General features: G+C 35.4%; 1 protein-coding gene across 2 annotated transcripts in view; it reads right to left on the bottom strand.

Moving 5' to 3' along the window:
* The window catches only part of LOC127985783 (WD repeat-containing protein 7), a 93,705-nt gene that overhangs the window by 50,955 nt on the left and 26,079 nt on the right, over nucleotides 1-16,671 (bottom strand). Inside the window, exons 16-20 of one of the 2 annotated variants that reach the window (XM_052587946.1) lie at nucleotides 15,267-15,763; nucleotides 11,700-11,785; nucleotides 5,739-5,798; nucleotides 4,512-4,630; nucleotides 2,630-2,753 (exon numbers count right to left, since the gene is read on the bottom strand). In XM_052587946.1, the coding sequence (XP_052443906.1) occupies nucleotides 2,630-2,753; nucleotides 4,512-4,630; nucleotides 5,739-5,798; nucleotides 11,700-11,785; nucleotides 15,267-15,763 (886 nt within the window). The remainder of the gene's footprint in view (nucleotides 1-2,629; nucleotides 2,754-4,511; nucleotides 4,631-5,738; nucleotides 5,799-11,699; nucleotides 11,786-15,266; nucleotides 15,764-16,671) is intronic. The other variant, XM_052587947.1, reaches the window with a different exon arrangement.

Here is a 16,671-nt window from a genome sequence, read left to right as displayed (position 1 = left end):
ATGAACAAAAACTAAAATAAATCAATAAATCAATGAATTTTATTAAATCAAATATTATTGATTGATAAAGGTGTTGGAATAGTTTCAGCAACAAGAATTCTTAAAAGTTACAAGTGCTGGAGGAAGGGTGAGAGAACGAAAGATGAGGAAAAATAGACCGCAGTCATTCATTCATTCAGATGATCAAGGAGACAACAGCTGCCTGAGCGAGTGTGTGTGTGTGTGTGTGTGCAAGTGAAGTTCATGGAGGTCTCCTTAATGAAGTGACGGGTGAATAGAGCCCAGAACAGAGGATCACACACTCTCTCTCACACACACACACACACACACACACGCATGCAGTCTATTCCCCTCTGCAGCCTAAAAACTAAAATTAAAACCATAAAATAAAATTTAAAATACAGTAAAATGTGAAATATTATTATCATTTCAAACAGCTGTTTTCTGTGAATCTGTGTTAAAATGTATTTTATTTCTGTGATGCTCCGCTGTATTTTCAGCATCATTCCTCCAGTCTTCAGTGTCACATGATCTTCAGAAATCATGAAAATAACTGATTTACTGCTCAAGAAACATTTATAACAATACTATATTTGTGCTAAATATAATACTGAACCCATGACCAAACCCCCAGAATGCACCTGTCTGGCTTTCATTGCGTGTGTGTGGTTTATTCCGCATGTTTTTGTGACCAGGAAAAGGTCATTTATTCATTTCCAGAGCAGCTAATGCCCAGCATGCATCGGTGTTGTTTCTGTGAGAGCGAGAGCTGACCTTTAACTGGAATAGAGGCACAGATTCGCTTAAAAACCTTTCAGTCTGACTGCAAATCAAAAGCGAAATCAGTGTTTATGATTCAGAAATGTGCCACTGAACACCTGACTCACAGACACACACACACTTATAAACCAGGGAGTGAATCTAAACTAATTTCTAAAGGCAAATGACAGCAGGAGAATATTATATCTAAAAATATTCATTTTTTTTAAGACCGATATTGTGATTTTAATTTGTTCAAGATGTGATGCTTTTTGCACCAGATTATTTCAATTCAATGCAAAAAATATACAATTATTGACTAGATTTGCCTTTAATGTAACACTTTCTCCTCTATTAAATTATGCAATAAATTGCAAACTGAAACCCATTAGTTCATTACTAAATGTGTAATTAATTTCACATTCACTGTTATTATACATCAAATTATAGCACTTTCCAAAAAAAATAAATAAATAAAAATATTACCTGCAAAGGCATTTAACAATTACACAAAAATAAAAAAAATATTTAAAAAAAATCCCCAGAAAATGAAAAAATTGCACAAGCAAATATTTGCAAATATTGCTGAATAATACCCAGTGATGTACGAGAAAACGCCAGACGCTGTGATTTAATTTGTTCTCATTACGATGTCAAATCAAGTGCACATTTTTATCTGAATCATTAAACGGTTTCCTTTCCCTGTTTTGCAGGGAAGATTTATTAAAAACAAAATGCAATTATCGACTAGATTTTCATTTAATGTAATACTCTTTCCTCATTTTCACATCTGCAAAGTAGAAACCTTACCTGAGGAATCGAGGATATGTCTTATATGCTTTTTTTTTTTTTTTAATAACACTAATCTTAATTGCTTTAAAATTGAACCAAACAGATTTCTGTCCGATCAGACGCTCTGTAGACTGAGAATGTCCCGCCCCTAAAACCAACAGCCAATCACTAGCAAGCAACGGAACTAGATCAAAACGACCTGTTTCAATGAGAAAAACATGAAGACAGGGGTAAAACTGTGCTCAACTCTTTCTTAAAAAGCATAAAGTAGGAAAACAAAGAGCAGAGCGCACACCGGAGACTGATGAGAACAAACCCGAAGCAGAATGTTTGAGGGACATCAATACAACACAAAGACTCAAACTAGACATGCGGGACGATCGAACTCGGGTCTGGAGCAAACAATCGAAGCCAGTGTGAACACAGCCCAGACACATGTTGTGTTTTCACCAAACCCAACACGCAAAGATTCATGATTCACGAGCAGCAGATCTGTGAGCCTCTGCATCCACATCCTTCAAAGATGCATCTGACTTCCTGTGTGTGCCAGGAAGTACAAAACACACGTCCACTCGAAGAACTAAGGGATGCACTGTGGGATGCTGTTCCAGAAATAAATAAAAGTTTAAAAAACAAAATACAAAGAAGCTACATTTAATTATTGAATTGATTTTATTTTATTTATTTATATTTATATTTATATTTATATTTTTATATTTAATTTTTTTTTTAGATTCAAAATTCTATATTAATTTATTTTATAAATATTTATATTAATATAAATGAAAATATTATATAAAATAAATTATATAAATAAAAAAATGAACACTGTATGAGTGTGTATTTATATATGCATATTAATGTGTGTTTTAAATGATAAATAAATAAATAGTATAGAGAGAGAGAGAGAGAGAGAGAGAGAGAGAGAGAGAGAGGAGATAAAATATTGCTATAGTTAATGAATACAAGTTATATTTACTGATTTAATCCCTGCCTTGGTTTATGTTTATTAGTATTGATGCTTTATAATACGTCTTGTGTGTGAAACGTGTTGACTATCATTATTGAAGACACTTACGAGAGCTGACCACGTCCACATACTGCGGCAGATACGGAGCCCACATGTCAATGGTGTCCTTCCGGCCCGACTGACCGATCCGCCGCAGTTCAGCCAACAGCAGTGCCTGGGCCGCCTCTCGGACCTGCAGCACACACACACACACACACACACTCGTCAGGTTTACACACCGACACCGCAGAGCGCTGAGATGAAGCTGACGCCTGAAAGCAGCCGGAGGAGCCATTGAGAGACGGAGCGTGGCTTTGTCCCGTGGGTTAGCAGGTGCTCGAGCTGCCGGACACACAGAGACAGAGCCACCCTCAGAGGAAGAGGATTAAAGATGCTTAACAGAGCGTCTCTTTCTTTTCTTTCTCTGTCCGTCTTTCTTCATTTCTCTCTCAGTGTGGCGTATGACACCTCTGCAGTCACGCACGTCACACACACACACAGACACACGGAGACACACACACACACACACACACACGAACAAACACACACACACACATACACACACACATACACACACACACACACATATACATTCCCGGACAATCACACACACACACACACACACACGCACACACACATATGAACACACATACACACACACACACACAAACAGACAGACACACAAACACACACACATACATACACACACACACACACAAGCACGAACACACACGGAGACACACACACGCGGACAGACATGCACTCACACACACACACACACACACACACACACACACACACACACACACAGACAGACAGACACACACATATGAGCACACACACATATACATTCACGGACACAAACACACACAGACACAGACACACACACACACGGAGACACAGGGAGAGAAACACACACACACACACACACACACACGGACAGACATACACTCACACACACACACACACACACACAGACACACACGGACAGACATGCACTCACACACACACACACGGACAGACATACACTCACACACACACACACACAAACATACACACAGACAGACACACACACGGACAGACATACACTCACACACACACAGACACACACACACACGGACAGACATGCACTCACACACACACACACACACACACACACACAGACACACACGGACAGACATGCACTCACACACACGGACAGACATACACTCACACACACACACACACACACACACACACACATACACACAGACAGACACACACACGGACAGACATACACTCACACACACACAGACACACACACACACGGACAGACATGCACTCACACACACACACACGGACAGACATGCACTCACACACACACACACACACACACACACACACACAGACAGACACACACACGGACAGACATACACTCACACACACACAGACACACACACACACGGACAGACATACACCCACACACACACACGGACAGACATGCACTCACACACACACACACACACACACACACACACACATACACACAGACAGACACACACACGGACAGACATACACTCACACACACACAGACACACACACACACGGACATACATGCACTCTCACACACACACATACACACACACACACACACACACACGGACATACATGCACTCTCACACACACACACATACACACACACACACACACACGGACAGACATACACTCACACACACATGGGGAAGACACACACACATATACACACACACACACAAGGACAACCACACAGACACACACGGACACAAGCACACACACACACACACGCCATACCTTTACAGATACATTAAGACCTACTAGCTAAAGTCTCTACTTTTCAAACTCTATTTCAGTTCAAAGTCATTAAGTCTCAAAACAGGATGTATATAAATTAAATGAAAGCATATAATTATTGAAATATCAATAAAACGAATACCTCCAGGCAGCGGTCCTGCCATCTGCGAGCCAACATCTCCAGCAGAGGAGGCCTGAACTTATCCAAACCCAGAAGATCAGGAAGCATGACACAGTGCATAGCGGCCAGCTGACTCCAGCCTACAGAAACACACACACACACACACACACAGGGTCAGAGAGACAGACCATCACCAGCGTTCACAACACCACTGCTGAATCACATCCTCACAGGAACCTGGAAAACCAAACGCCTCACAAACATCAGGAACATCAGCAACGCTGGCGATTCATGAGGGAGAACGAGCCACATCCAACAGAGAATCACATATATCAGGAATATATGGAAGAGCTTCGGGGAAATAATGAGCTTGCAGAAGTCAGTAATGCACATGAAAACTGATTCAGCTTCAAAGAAACTGGGTGCATTTCTTCACGAAACAACAAACTTACCTTTAAGAAAAATACATCAGCTCATCAGTTTATACAAACTCATGTGATTCACAGAAACAGACAATTCAGAATATTATAGACTGACTTTCTAATACTGGAAAGTATTAGAAAAATAAAAAATGTAATAATATAATATAAACAGCTTGTGGAAATATTATAAGTTAAATCATTTACAGTGAACATGTTTGAAAATTACAATGGCTAATATTCCCATTAATGCATTTTCATAAATGTAACCATTTTCATCTGTAATTAATTTGATATATTTTCATTTTTCATGTCAAAATATGTTTTTGTTTTTTAAAATTGTTTTAAATTTTTTTAAGAAGCATTAATAATATCAACTAATTTCCAGGGAAACAAAATTTAAAAAAGTAACGTGAAAATCTAAAATAAAAATGTATCATTTTATATGCATACTACACCTATATAAAAACTGCATGAATGATTTTTGATGTTTATTAAAACCTGAGGAGAAATGTGTGTGTGGATATAGATATATATGTAAAATAAGCATGCAGTCCAAGACATTCACACACACACACACACACACACAGACAGACAACGACTACAAGCACAGAGTACAGCAGAAGAGTAGGTCAACTGAACCTAGAGACAGAAGCAAATCACACAAACGCAATAAACACACACACACACACACACACACACACACAGGCACTGAGCGCCAGGCCGATGAGAGAGAGAGAGAGAGAGAGAGAGAGAGAGAGAAAGAGAGAGAGTGCAGGTAAAGAGAAGAAAAGAGAGAGAGAGAGGCCTTTATTCAGAGAGAGAATACCTTCATTGACCGAGGGAGAGTGAGACACTCCTGAACCAGAAGACGGAGCAGCGATCGCAGCTTGAAAAGAGAGGAAAAGAGACGTGAAACAGAGAGAGAGAGAGAGAGAGACAGAGACAGAGGGAGAGAGAGAAAGAGAGAAAGAAAGAAAGAGAGAAAGAAAGAAAGAAAGGCCTCCAGCAGTGTTATTAAAGGAAAATGAACTGAATACATTGGTACAGAAGTCACATGAACACAAGAAATCCACAGAAATTAAAACGTAAGCCCCTTCGGAAACACACAGTTATTGTGTTTATTAGTGTGAGTATAATAACAACACAACAAAAATAACTAATTTTAAAATCCTTATGGTATTTCCCATGGTAAACCAGCAAAATATGAATGGGTACTTGACACATAAAATTCCATTCAAATATATATATATTAGGGGTGTAACGGTACATGTATTCGTACCGGACCATTTCGGTACAGGGCTTTCGGTACGGTGCACGTGTGTACCGAATGACCGACTGCAGTATTTTGTTTGCGGAACATAGGTACAATTTCGTGTTTCCAAACGAATATATTTAGTTGCGCAAGTCTCCGCGTTCAGCGCAAATCCCACCCTGCAGCTGATTCTAAAATAAATAGTTTTTTATTTTTATTTTTCATTATATTTTATTATATGATATTGGTTTGAGGCTGAGAGTATTTTATTTAGTTGAGAACTTTGCAGCAGTATTTTATTTCTTATTCTTTTTTTATTTTATATATATTTTATTAAAAAGTATTTTTTTTAAAGTGTAAACAAATTGTAAAAAAAAAAGTTTATAGTAATAAACAACCTGCAGTTAAATGATTGCATTTCTTTCCCTTACTGTACCGAAAATGAACCGAGACTTTAAAACCAAGGTACGTACCGAACCGTGATTTTTGCGTACCGTTACACCCCTACATATCCATATATGCATATAAATTATATAAATGTATGAAAATAAATAATATATATTATATACAGTATACACATATAAAGAGAGAAATAATAAATAATATAGAATAAATATTATGATTGATATCAATACCAAATAATATTAACATTAATGTTTTAGGCTTTTTTAATATATAACCTTTTGTCTTCACTAGCTCATAATAATTATTCCTGCAGACATGAATTTCTAGAAAGTCAAAAATATCAAAGCATTCAAAATAATTATTAAAAAGCTGTTTAAATAAATTTTAGGTGTCAATTTCCCAAAAGGTATTTAATGCAATAAATCAGTTATTATACTGTAGAATCATCGGACATTAAAATAAACTGTTATTATAGTTGTTTACCATGGTATTATTTATGACTACCGTAGTAAATATTTTATAAAATAAGTGCTGAAACTCGGAAACAGATGGAAAATATATATGATTAATACAACAAAATCTGAATGAGATGAAGGTTTAAAAGAATTGTTTCGATGTAACCTTTTAAACTAGTGATGCTATTGCATGTGTTTGTGAGAAATCTAAACAAAAATTAAACATTATCTGATGGTATTTCCATACAAGCCATTTCACTGCACCTGAAAAAATAATAAAATAATAAAATAATTATTCAAAAATAAGATTGCAATATTATCCCTGACTGTATCCAGCAGAAATGAGAAGAAACTGAAAATAAATTGACAAGACAGCTCTCGAAAGATGCTCATTCTCCAGTCTTGAAACACACGTTTATTAATATTTCTGATCTCTTGACTGCTGAAGAGCTACAGCTGTGACTGAGTGAGCAAGAACTACAACTCCCATGAGCATTTGAGAGAGAGAGAGAGAGAGAGAGAGAGAGAGAGAGAAATGGCAGAGCGAAGCCATGCATGCAGACAGAGACACAGTGAGCCGCGTCACACTCCTGCATGGAGAGAAAATCACAAACAAACACGTTTCTATAACTCCACACGTTTTGCAGCAATCAATCAGTGTACATACAGTATTTGACCGTCGTTATATTGCTGACATTGTTCAATATAGTCACATACTATAGAACTAGTTAATTATAGACCAATCTCGAATCTCCTTTTACTGTCCAAGATACTAGAAAAGGTAGTATCCTCACAATTATATTCCTTTTTAGAGAAAAATGGTATATGTAAGATTTCTAGTCAGGATTGCGTTTGACACAATTGACCACAACATTCTTTTGCATAGACTAGAACACTTTGTTGGCATTAATGAAAGTGCATTAGCATGGTTTAAACATACTTATTTGACCACCATCAGTTCGTAGCAGTGAATGAAGGGGTATCATATCAAATCACAAGTGCAGTATGGAGTACCTCAAGGCTCAGTACTAGGGCCGCTACTCTTCACGCTTTACATGTTTCCCTTGGGAGATATCATCAGGAAACATGGTGTTAGCTTTCACTGTTATGCTGATGATACTCAGCTCTATATTTCTTCGCGGCCCGGTGAAACACACCAATTTGAAAAACTAATGGAATGCATAGGACATCTAGACATCACTGAATTCAATGATGAACTGCCTTTAACTGTTATTTTGCATAACTGACACACTGTTTTCCTAATGAATGTTGTTCACTTACTTTTAAGCAATGTATTTTGTTTAAAGTGCTATGTAAATAAAGGTGACTTGACATACATCACACACAGAAAAGTATAAGTTTTAAACCTGAACAACTTGTTTAGATTATTACTTTTTTTATATATATATGATAGCAATATGATACACTTTTAACATTTCGTATTGCTGATGTCTATATACCAGTAATTAAAACACAACAACAATATAAAAAAAAGGTCCAGCAGCTCATGTTCAAAAAGGTAAATGTTTTTGGGTATATTTGTAGCATCCAAAAATGCATTGTATGGCTCAAAATGATTGATTTTTCTTTTATGCCAAAAATCATTAGGATATTAGGTTAAGATCATGTTCCATGAAGATATTTTGTAAATTTCCTACTGTAAATATATAAAAACTTAATTTTTGAATATTAATATGCATTGCTAAGAATTAATTTGAACAATTTTAAAGGTGATTTTCTCAAAATTTAGATTTTTTTTGCAAATATCTGTCAGTGAGGTCAGAAAAATCTACTTAATTCAAATGTGATAAATGATAAAGCATAAATACTTAGAAAACAAGACTTCATATGTTTATTTTGCATTTCAAATAGATGTATTTTTATTTATGGATGTTTAGATATTAAATCTAGAAAACAACTTCAAATACCAAGGAAGATTTTAATTTAATGCCACGATTTTCGGCTCTGATTTAAAATCTTTTAAAAGGCATTAATTTGTGACTGAAGACTTTTTAGGATCTTTGAAGATCCACAGAGACCCTCTAATTGTGCATCATCAAAGCATGCCTGTGGATCATATGGTTAAAATTAAAATGCATAAAAAAGCATCTTCTGTAAATAGCAAAAAACACTGTAAAACAAACATTTTTCGTATAATTAATGCTACCATTAATTGGTTTATGTCACAGTTAACAGCTATTTAGATATCAGTATTAGCAAAAGAAAACTGGTTGACCGTAAAGGTTTGCTAAATGCTATTTCTGTTTTTTGATTTTTAATCTGCTAAAAACTTTATTTAGTTTGGAGTAAAATAGTACATACACATGTACTAACAGCCGTTCAACTCAAATTTTTCTTTTTTTCTTTTTTTTTTGGCCATAAAAAAAGTTTAAAATAAAATAAATAAATAAAAAATATTTAATTTTTTTTTTTATTTAATTTTCATTTATTTTATTTTATTTTAAACAGTGCATTTTTAAACATTTTGGAAATTTTTCACCTTGGCAAAATGTATTTTTTATTTATTAATACTAGTTAATTTTTTTTTCTCTCAAATTTTTAACAATTCTTTCATGTAACAGCTGAATCTACTTGGCAATGACTGTTCAGCCAAATAATAGTTCCTCTGATTCATAAAATAATATAAAATAAAATAAAATAATTTTTTTAAATCATATAAATAAAATAATTATTTGACTTAAAAAAAAAAAAAGTAATTTAAAAACAAGACAATTAAAATAAAATGATATCAGTTTCTCTGTTGATCAAAATAATCAACAGGCCTCTTCAAGACTCTAATTCAGAAACTTGTTCCTTCGTTCCTCCCCACAGCTCTGTAACACACGGCCAAATCTCCTAAAAACGCCAGCGTTTGTTTCTCTAAATCCCTGCTTCCTCCGGCACACGCTCGGCTTTTATCTCGGCACACGATTTAAAGAACGACTCCATTAAAAAACACTTAATAACACAAGCTAAGCACAGTTTCACAAACCCGTCCGGATCAATAAGAGGAAACGAGAGGAGGGAGAAAACGCTACACACGGTGAATAACTTTCATTATGTGTACAAACCTAAAGAGAAGTGTTAGATCAATAATCTCAGCACATCTCAGAGGACTCGCTCTCTCAGAACGGCGTGAGAATTCATCGGACAGGCGCGTGTCAGGACGCCGGACACAGCTCGCTGCGGTTTTAGCATGAGAAAGGAACGCTGCAGGCCCCTCTGGTCAAAGAGAAGCACGACAGAAGCCACTTCCCCTCTGAATGAGCCGGACAGGCGTGTGGCGTGTGCAGCTCTACACAAACCATTCTTCACAGTCCTCCTCTATTGTGCATGAACAATAGCTGCTCCGCACGGGGGACAAATTAGGGCACGTGTTGAGGAAGAGCGAGTGTGTGTAACAGGCTTTAGACAGACACCGTGCACTAAACGGGACAATTTCTGTGCTGCGTTTCATCTAGAACTTCTCTAACAAGGCTGAATGCACACACACACACACAAAAAAACCCGAAGATTTTGCTAAGACAAGCATTTTCACCTGCTGGACGATGAAACAAATCCCACACACTTGCATTGAAGAAAGGAACGGAGTCATTATATAGAGAGACCAGGTCATCTTTCAATGCAAGATGGGAAGAAATCATTAAAAAAAAAAAAAAAAAAAAGGCCAGTAATGTTTTTAAGAGAAATTACTACACAAATTAATTTGTGCAGAATGAAAAAAATATATTTTTATTTTATCAAAATAAAAATTGTTTGATGTTCAATAATGTTTTGTTTGTATCTTTAGTTAACATGGCCTAACAATAAACAATATTTCTACAGCATTTATTAATATTAGTTAATGATTAACTTTTTTTTTTTTTTTTTTTTACTAAATGTAACTTTTTTTTGTAATTCTTGCATTCAACATTCTAAGTCAACATGGAAATGGCTGTTTGGCTGAATAAGAGTTCCTCTGATTTGATGAGATAAAAAAAAATAATAAAAAAAAAATAATAATAATAATAATAATATTATATATATATATATATATATATATATATATATATATATATATATACATATATATATATATATATAAAATCAAATAAAACAAAACCCTCAATTGAAAATTATCCACCTTGGTTAAATATGTTTTTATTCATTATAAAAACTAGTTAATCTAAAAAATATATATATATATAAAATAATAATAATAATAATTTAAAAATTCTAAATCAACTTGGCAATGTGTTCAGCTGAATAAAAGTTCATCTGATAAAATAAAATGATATAAAACACCATTGTATGCCAAGAGCACATTTTTATTTCAATAATTACTAATTAATTTTTAATATTAGCCACCTTGGTTAAATCTGGCACATTTTACACGGATTCTATGTATTGTTAATGTGCACTGTTCCTGATTGAAGCAAAAGAAAGAAAGAAAAAAGAAAGAAAGAAAGAAATGTATTAAGTATTGTGCCTTCCATTCACTATAGACATGAAAAGTGAACTCCAAAAGTAATACATTCTGTAAATGCATATATTGCTCATTGTTAGTTCATGTTAGTTAATGCATTAACCAATAAGACCTTGTTGTAAAGATTTTAAAAGGAACTGAAAAGAAAGCGATGTGCATGAAGCGTCTGCTCCAGGTCTGTGAGGTCTCTCTGTGGCTCTTTGTACTGACCTTGTTTGATCTGAGCTTGCAGGGCCGGGCTGGACGCCTGTGGGGCGCTTCTTCTCGGGGTCTCAGGGGTTCCTGGTCTTGGGGGCCTGAAACACAAAAGGCCAAATGAAATATTTAACACACATCCACAGCACAGAATTTAACATCAGACCGGTGCGAGAGTGTGTGTGTGTATTTATACAGGTCTGTGAGTGTGTGTATAAAACCCTGGATACATTCATGTCAACATGTGAGAGACACAGAGAATTATGATTTTGGTAAATAGTTTTGTTAGTCTTACATGGAAAATTCAGGTTGGCAACAATTAAATATTTCTGTATTGTTTTACTTGAGTGCTGCAGTTTCAAGTGAATCAAGAAGTCATTTTCTTCTTAAATATATTGGTTCCAAAATAAAATAAAATAAAATAAAATAAAATAAAATAAAATAAAATAAAATAAAAATATTTGACATCCATGCAACTTTTTAATCTCAACATTTACTAATATTTTTTTTTAAATTAGCCTCCTTGGCTGTATCTGGTGAATATTACATTGATTTTATATATTAGTCAGAAATAATTAACATCCTATTAACATGAGCAAGCTAGAACAATGTGAAAGTTATACAAACACATTTTTTGAAGGATGCTAAATATTGTATAAATACTGTATAAGTCAACACCAAACATAGCTATTAGACTAAAAAAATAAAAAGTTAAAATATAAAACTTAAAACTTTATTTCAGCAGCTGGCAAGGAAACATTTCTAAATATTTTTAGTATATCTTGATGTACTAAAATAACTAAAACTGAAATTTTATATCATTTTTATTAATGAAAACTATATAGACATTTAAAAAAAATGGAGAAAAAACAACAAAACACAAACAAACCTACTAAAACTGAAATGAAAATAGAAATTTTACTTAACCCTGACGCCAAAATCCACAAAAATATTGAGATTATTATTATTTTTATTAATATTGCACACACCTAAGGTAAATGCTTTAGATTTTTTTTACTCCATATTAACTACTGGAATTAAAATGAAATGAAATAAAATAAAATAAGAAATAAATACAAATAAAAAAATAATAATAATGAAAATAAATAAAAATTAAATTAAATTATATTAAAAAAATAAAAAAGTTAAAAAAATAAGCAATTTAAAAAAAGGCCGAAATACATACTCAAATTAGGGTGATAGAGTTTGCATTGAATGTAATCAATTATAATTAAATATTAAATCCAATAAAATACATAAATATTAAGATTTGTAATAAAAAGATTGAAATATATATTTTATGTATGCTTGTCTCTCTCTCTCTGTGTGTGTCTTGATTCAGTGTTTGTGTCTAATGCTCTCTCAGGTTTCCTGTGTCTCGTGCTCAGTCACATTCACTCTAACGAGAGCCCGAGCTCGTTAAAGCTTTCATTCCAAAACCCGTTCTCAGAACTGAGTTTTTAAAAGCACATTTTGAGAGAAAAGATATGAAATAAATGACTTCTGAGCGAGTTCAAGAAGCTGTCGGTGAGACGTTTGAACGTTTCACAGACTATTGGAGTCAAAAGGCGTCTGATAGAAAGTCTGTGTGTGTCGGTCAGAGAAGTTTCAGCTGCTTTGACAGTTTTATTGGATGTTAAATCTTCTGAACAAGCTGTAAAAGACAGTAAAACTGCAGTTTGGTGGAAACCGTCCACTACATCCACAGGCAGATTTTATTTCAACTCCAACATTTCTGCCAGTTTTATCCTGCGTTTTCACTTTCCACTGTGAAACTGTGCCCCTCTAACTACATAACTACATGAATCTACCTCAACTTGTATGCGCTCTCATGATATTGACTCCTGAAAGTTATTTCAAGGTAAAAGTGTCTCTGAAATATATCGGCGGCGCTGCCCTTCAATCCAAACAGGATCCACAAACACATTGGCGGGCCGTATTGACGGGTTTCACGTCAGTTCACCTGCAGAGCACATCTCTCACCTGCGGACAACGAGCGATCAGCAAACACGAGCCGGAGCTCGATACCCTCCAGTCGCCTCCACCCCGTATAATGACCAGAACAACAGCACCCGTCCCCCGGGTACGAGCCGCCGGCTCCAGATGAGACGCTTCACGCTCGGAGACTTTCTATCTCACTGTCCGCTCGCACCTGAACCTCCATCCCACCCCGGGGAGCCCAGGAACATTAAAGCCCCCAGATACCCAAACGAAAACACAGGTAAATAATAGAAATAGCGGGTTGAGCTTCTCTCGCTGATTCTCTGTCCGCTGCTTCAAGGTTGTTTACTTTCTCTGTACAGTTTTTATTTGCTGTGATGTGTCTGTGTGCGCTCCGTTCTTTTGTCAAATTTGCCGTGTCCGGCAGCTTAGCAAAATTACCGGCCCGAGTCGGCCTTTTTTCCCCCCTTCTCCCAAAACATCTTATAGCCTGTTTCAGCTACCAAAAATATTCAGTTTTGTATGTAAATACAGTTTTTGTATATACTAAAAGAGTTCAAGCTTAAAACGTTGTGCTTTTATAAAATAAAGAAAACAAACATGATGCGCCTTTTGACGTCTGGACTTCAATGAGCTGCTGTTCATTACAGAACATGTGTAGTTAATAAAAGTCTACACTAGTGTCATACCTTTAGTCATTCTGAATTTGAATTACCTTGACTTTGAATTTTTTTTTAAAGCATTTTTCATGCATTATTTCGGTAAGACAAGTTCGTACAATTTGTTGTAGTTCATGCATCTTTTCTGCGAAAATATTTAACAAGGGATTTGTTTAACATTTGTTGTTAACTTCATGTGGTGCACTGGGAATAGTTTTCTTTAACTAGGTTAATTAAAAAAAAGTTACTTTAATCATGTAGCGGTTACATTTTCAGGTTGATTAGTTAAAAATCGTATATATTTTTTTTTCTTTTGCCATATCACCCAGCCCTAATGTGACCCAGGACCGCAAATCCAGTCATAAGGGTCAATGTTTTTTTAAATTGAGATTCATACAGCATTTGAAATGAGCTGAATTGATGTATTTTGAGGGTATGTTAAGATCGGACAATATTTGGCTGAGACACAACTATTTGAAAATCTGGAATCTGAGGATGCAAAAGATATCTAAATATTGAGATTGAAGTTGTTCAAATGACGTTTTTGGCAATGCATTCGTGACCCTGGAGCACACAAGCAGTCATAAGTAGCACAGGGATATTTGTAGCAATAGCCAACAATACACTGTCTGGGTCAGAATTATAGATTTTTCTTTCCAAAAATCATTAAAATATTAAGTAGAGATGGTCCGTTTGTTCTATTTTGTAAATTTCCTACCGTTAATATAACAATACCTTTGATTAGTAATATGCATTCCTAAGAACTTCATTTGGACAACTTTAAAGGTGATTTTCTTGCACCAACTATTTTCAAATAGTTGTATCTCGGCCAACTACAAACCATGCATTAATGAAAAAACATCTTTATTCGGCTTTCAAGTGATGCATAAATCTCAATTGCAAATAAATGTACCCTTATGATTGCTTTTGTGCTCCTGGGTCACATATATGTGATTATGCTCGTATCTGTGTGTGTATTCACCTGGCCGGCGCTTTCTTCATGTGCTCCCCGATGAAGGTGGCGTTGGTCATGCCCATCAGTGTGTTGGCCAGCGAGATGACGGAGAGCAGGTGCTGTGTGGTCACGGCTCTGGAGACGCCATACGTGCCTTTGCCCACGATCTCGGAGACGGAGAGCTTGCGGCCCTCGGCGCATCCTTCGGCCAGCTGCCGGAGCAGCGAGTCTTTGAAGGTGGGCAGCATGAGCGACATGTGTCCCCCGCGGGAGATCAGGCCGAAGGAGACGGGCGTGTGTGGGCGGAGCATGCCCAGCCGGGTCAGACACACCTCGTCCAGCTCTCCGTTCAGACCCCAGGCGTGCAGGCAGGACATGAAGAGTTTGGCCGTGTCCATGGTCAGATTGTACTCCAGCAGACTCAGAGACTTGGACTTCTCCTCGCGCCGCCGCTGCTCCTCCTCCTCATCCTCGTCTTCATCCAGCAGGTGCTCCTTGATGTTTTCTTTAATGGTCTCCTTCACCTGAGATGACATGAGATAAACAACAGCATCTTAAACGATTGCTTTCTTCCTGTAATTTTTTTTAAAAATAAAATATAAGTTTTAGAAGTAAATACAATCAAATTATTTATTAATTAAATTGCATTCAAAATAAGTTTTTTTTTTTACATTATATGTGTGTGTTTGTGTTCTGTGTATATTTATTATAGATATACAAACACACACACATACATTTTGAAAATATGAACATATGTATGTATAAATATTCATAAAATGTATACAATATATAAATGATATTTATATAAACATAATAAATATACATAGTACACACACATATATTATGTAAACAAAAACTTTTTTGTTTTGGATTGGGATTAAGCACTAAATAAAAATAAATAGAAATGAACATACAAATAATATAATATTTAATAATATCATTTTAAAATGTATTATTTTTAATCTTTTTTTTTTTGACAAAAAAGAAACATGTTCAAGTTTATATACATAAGTACATAAATAGTTCGTCTTCGTTATGACGCAATATACAATTTGAGTTTTTAATTTATTTATTTTTCATGAAAGCTGTGTAAGTGCAGTTAATTGTGACACTATACGTGCAAACAGTATTTCTGAAAAATTTAACTGTAAAGTGACTAATGAAGTAATCACAATAGCCTTTTTACTCAATTACTAAATATTGAATTTTTTGTTGAGTAAATTTAACTTGTGTTTTTAGATTGCAATGTTATAATGTAATGCCATTTTGACCATTTTTGCAGATAATAAATGCATGCATGGTTATAATCACTTTATTTGTTTAATCCAAATACAAAATACAGAGACACATACTGAATGCCCCAAATCAGGCCTGGAACCATCAAAACACAGGTGTGTCGCGGCTGTCCGTTAGTGTGTGCACAAACCCTCGA

This window comes from Carassius gibelio, chromosome B21 (assembly GCF_023724105.1).
Source record: "Carassius gibelio isolate Cgi1373 ecotype wild population from Czech Republic chromosome B21, carGib1.2-hapl.c, whole genome shotgun sequence".
Classification (NCBI taxonomy): Eukaryota; Metazoa; Chordata; class Actinopteri; order Cypriniformes; family Cyprinidae; genus Carassius; species Carassius gibelio.
The sequence above is the reverse complement of the archived record's forward strand: the minus strand, read 5'-3'. Positions and strand labels throughout refer to the sequence as shown.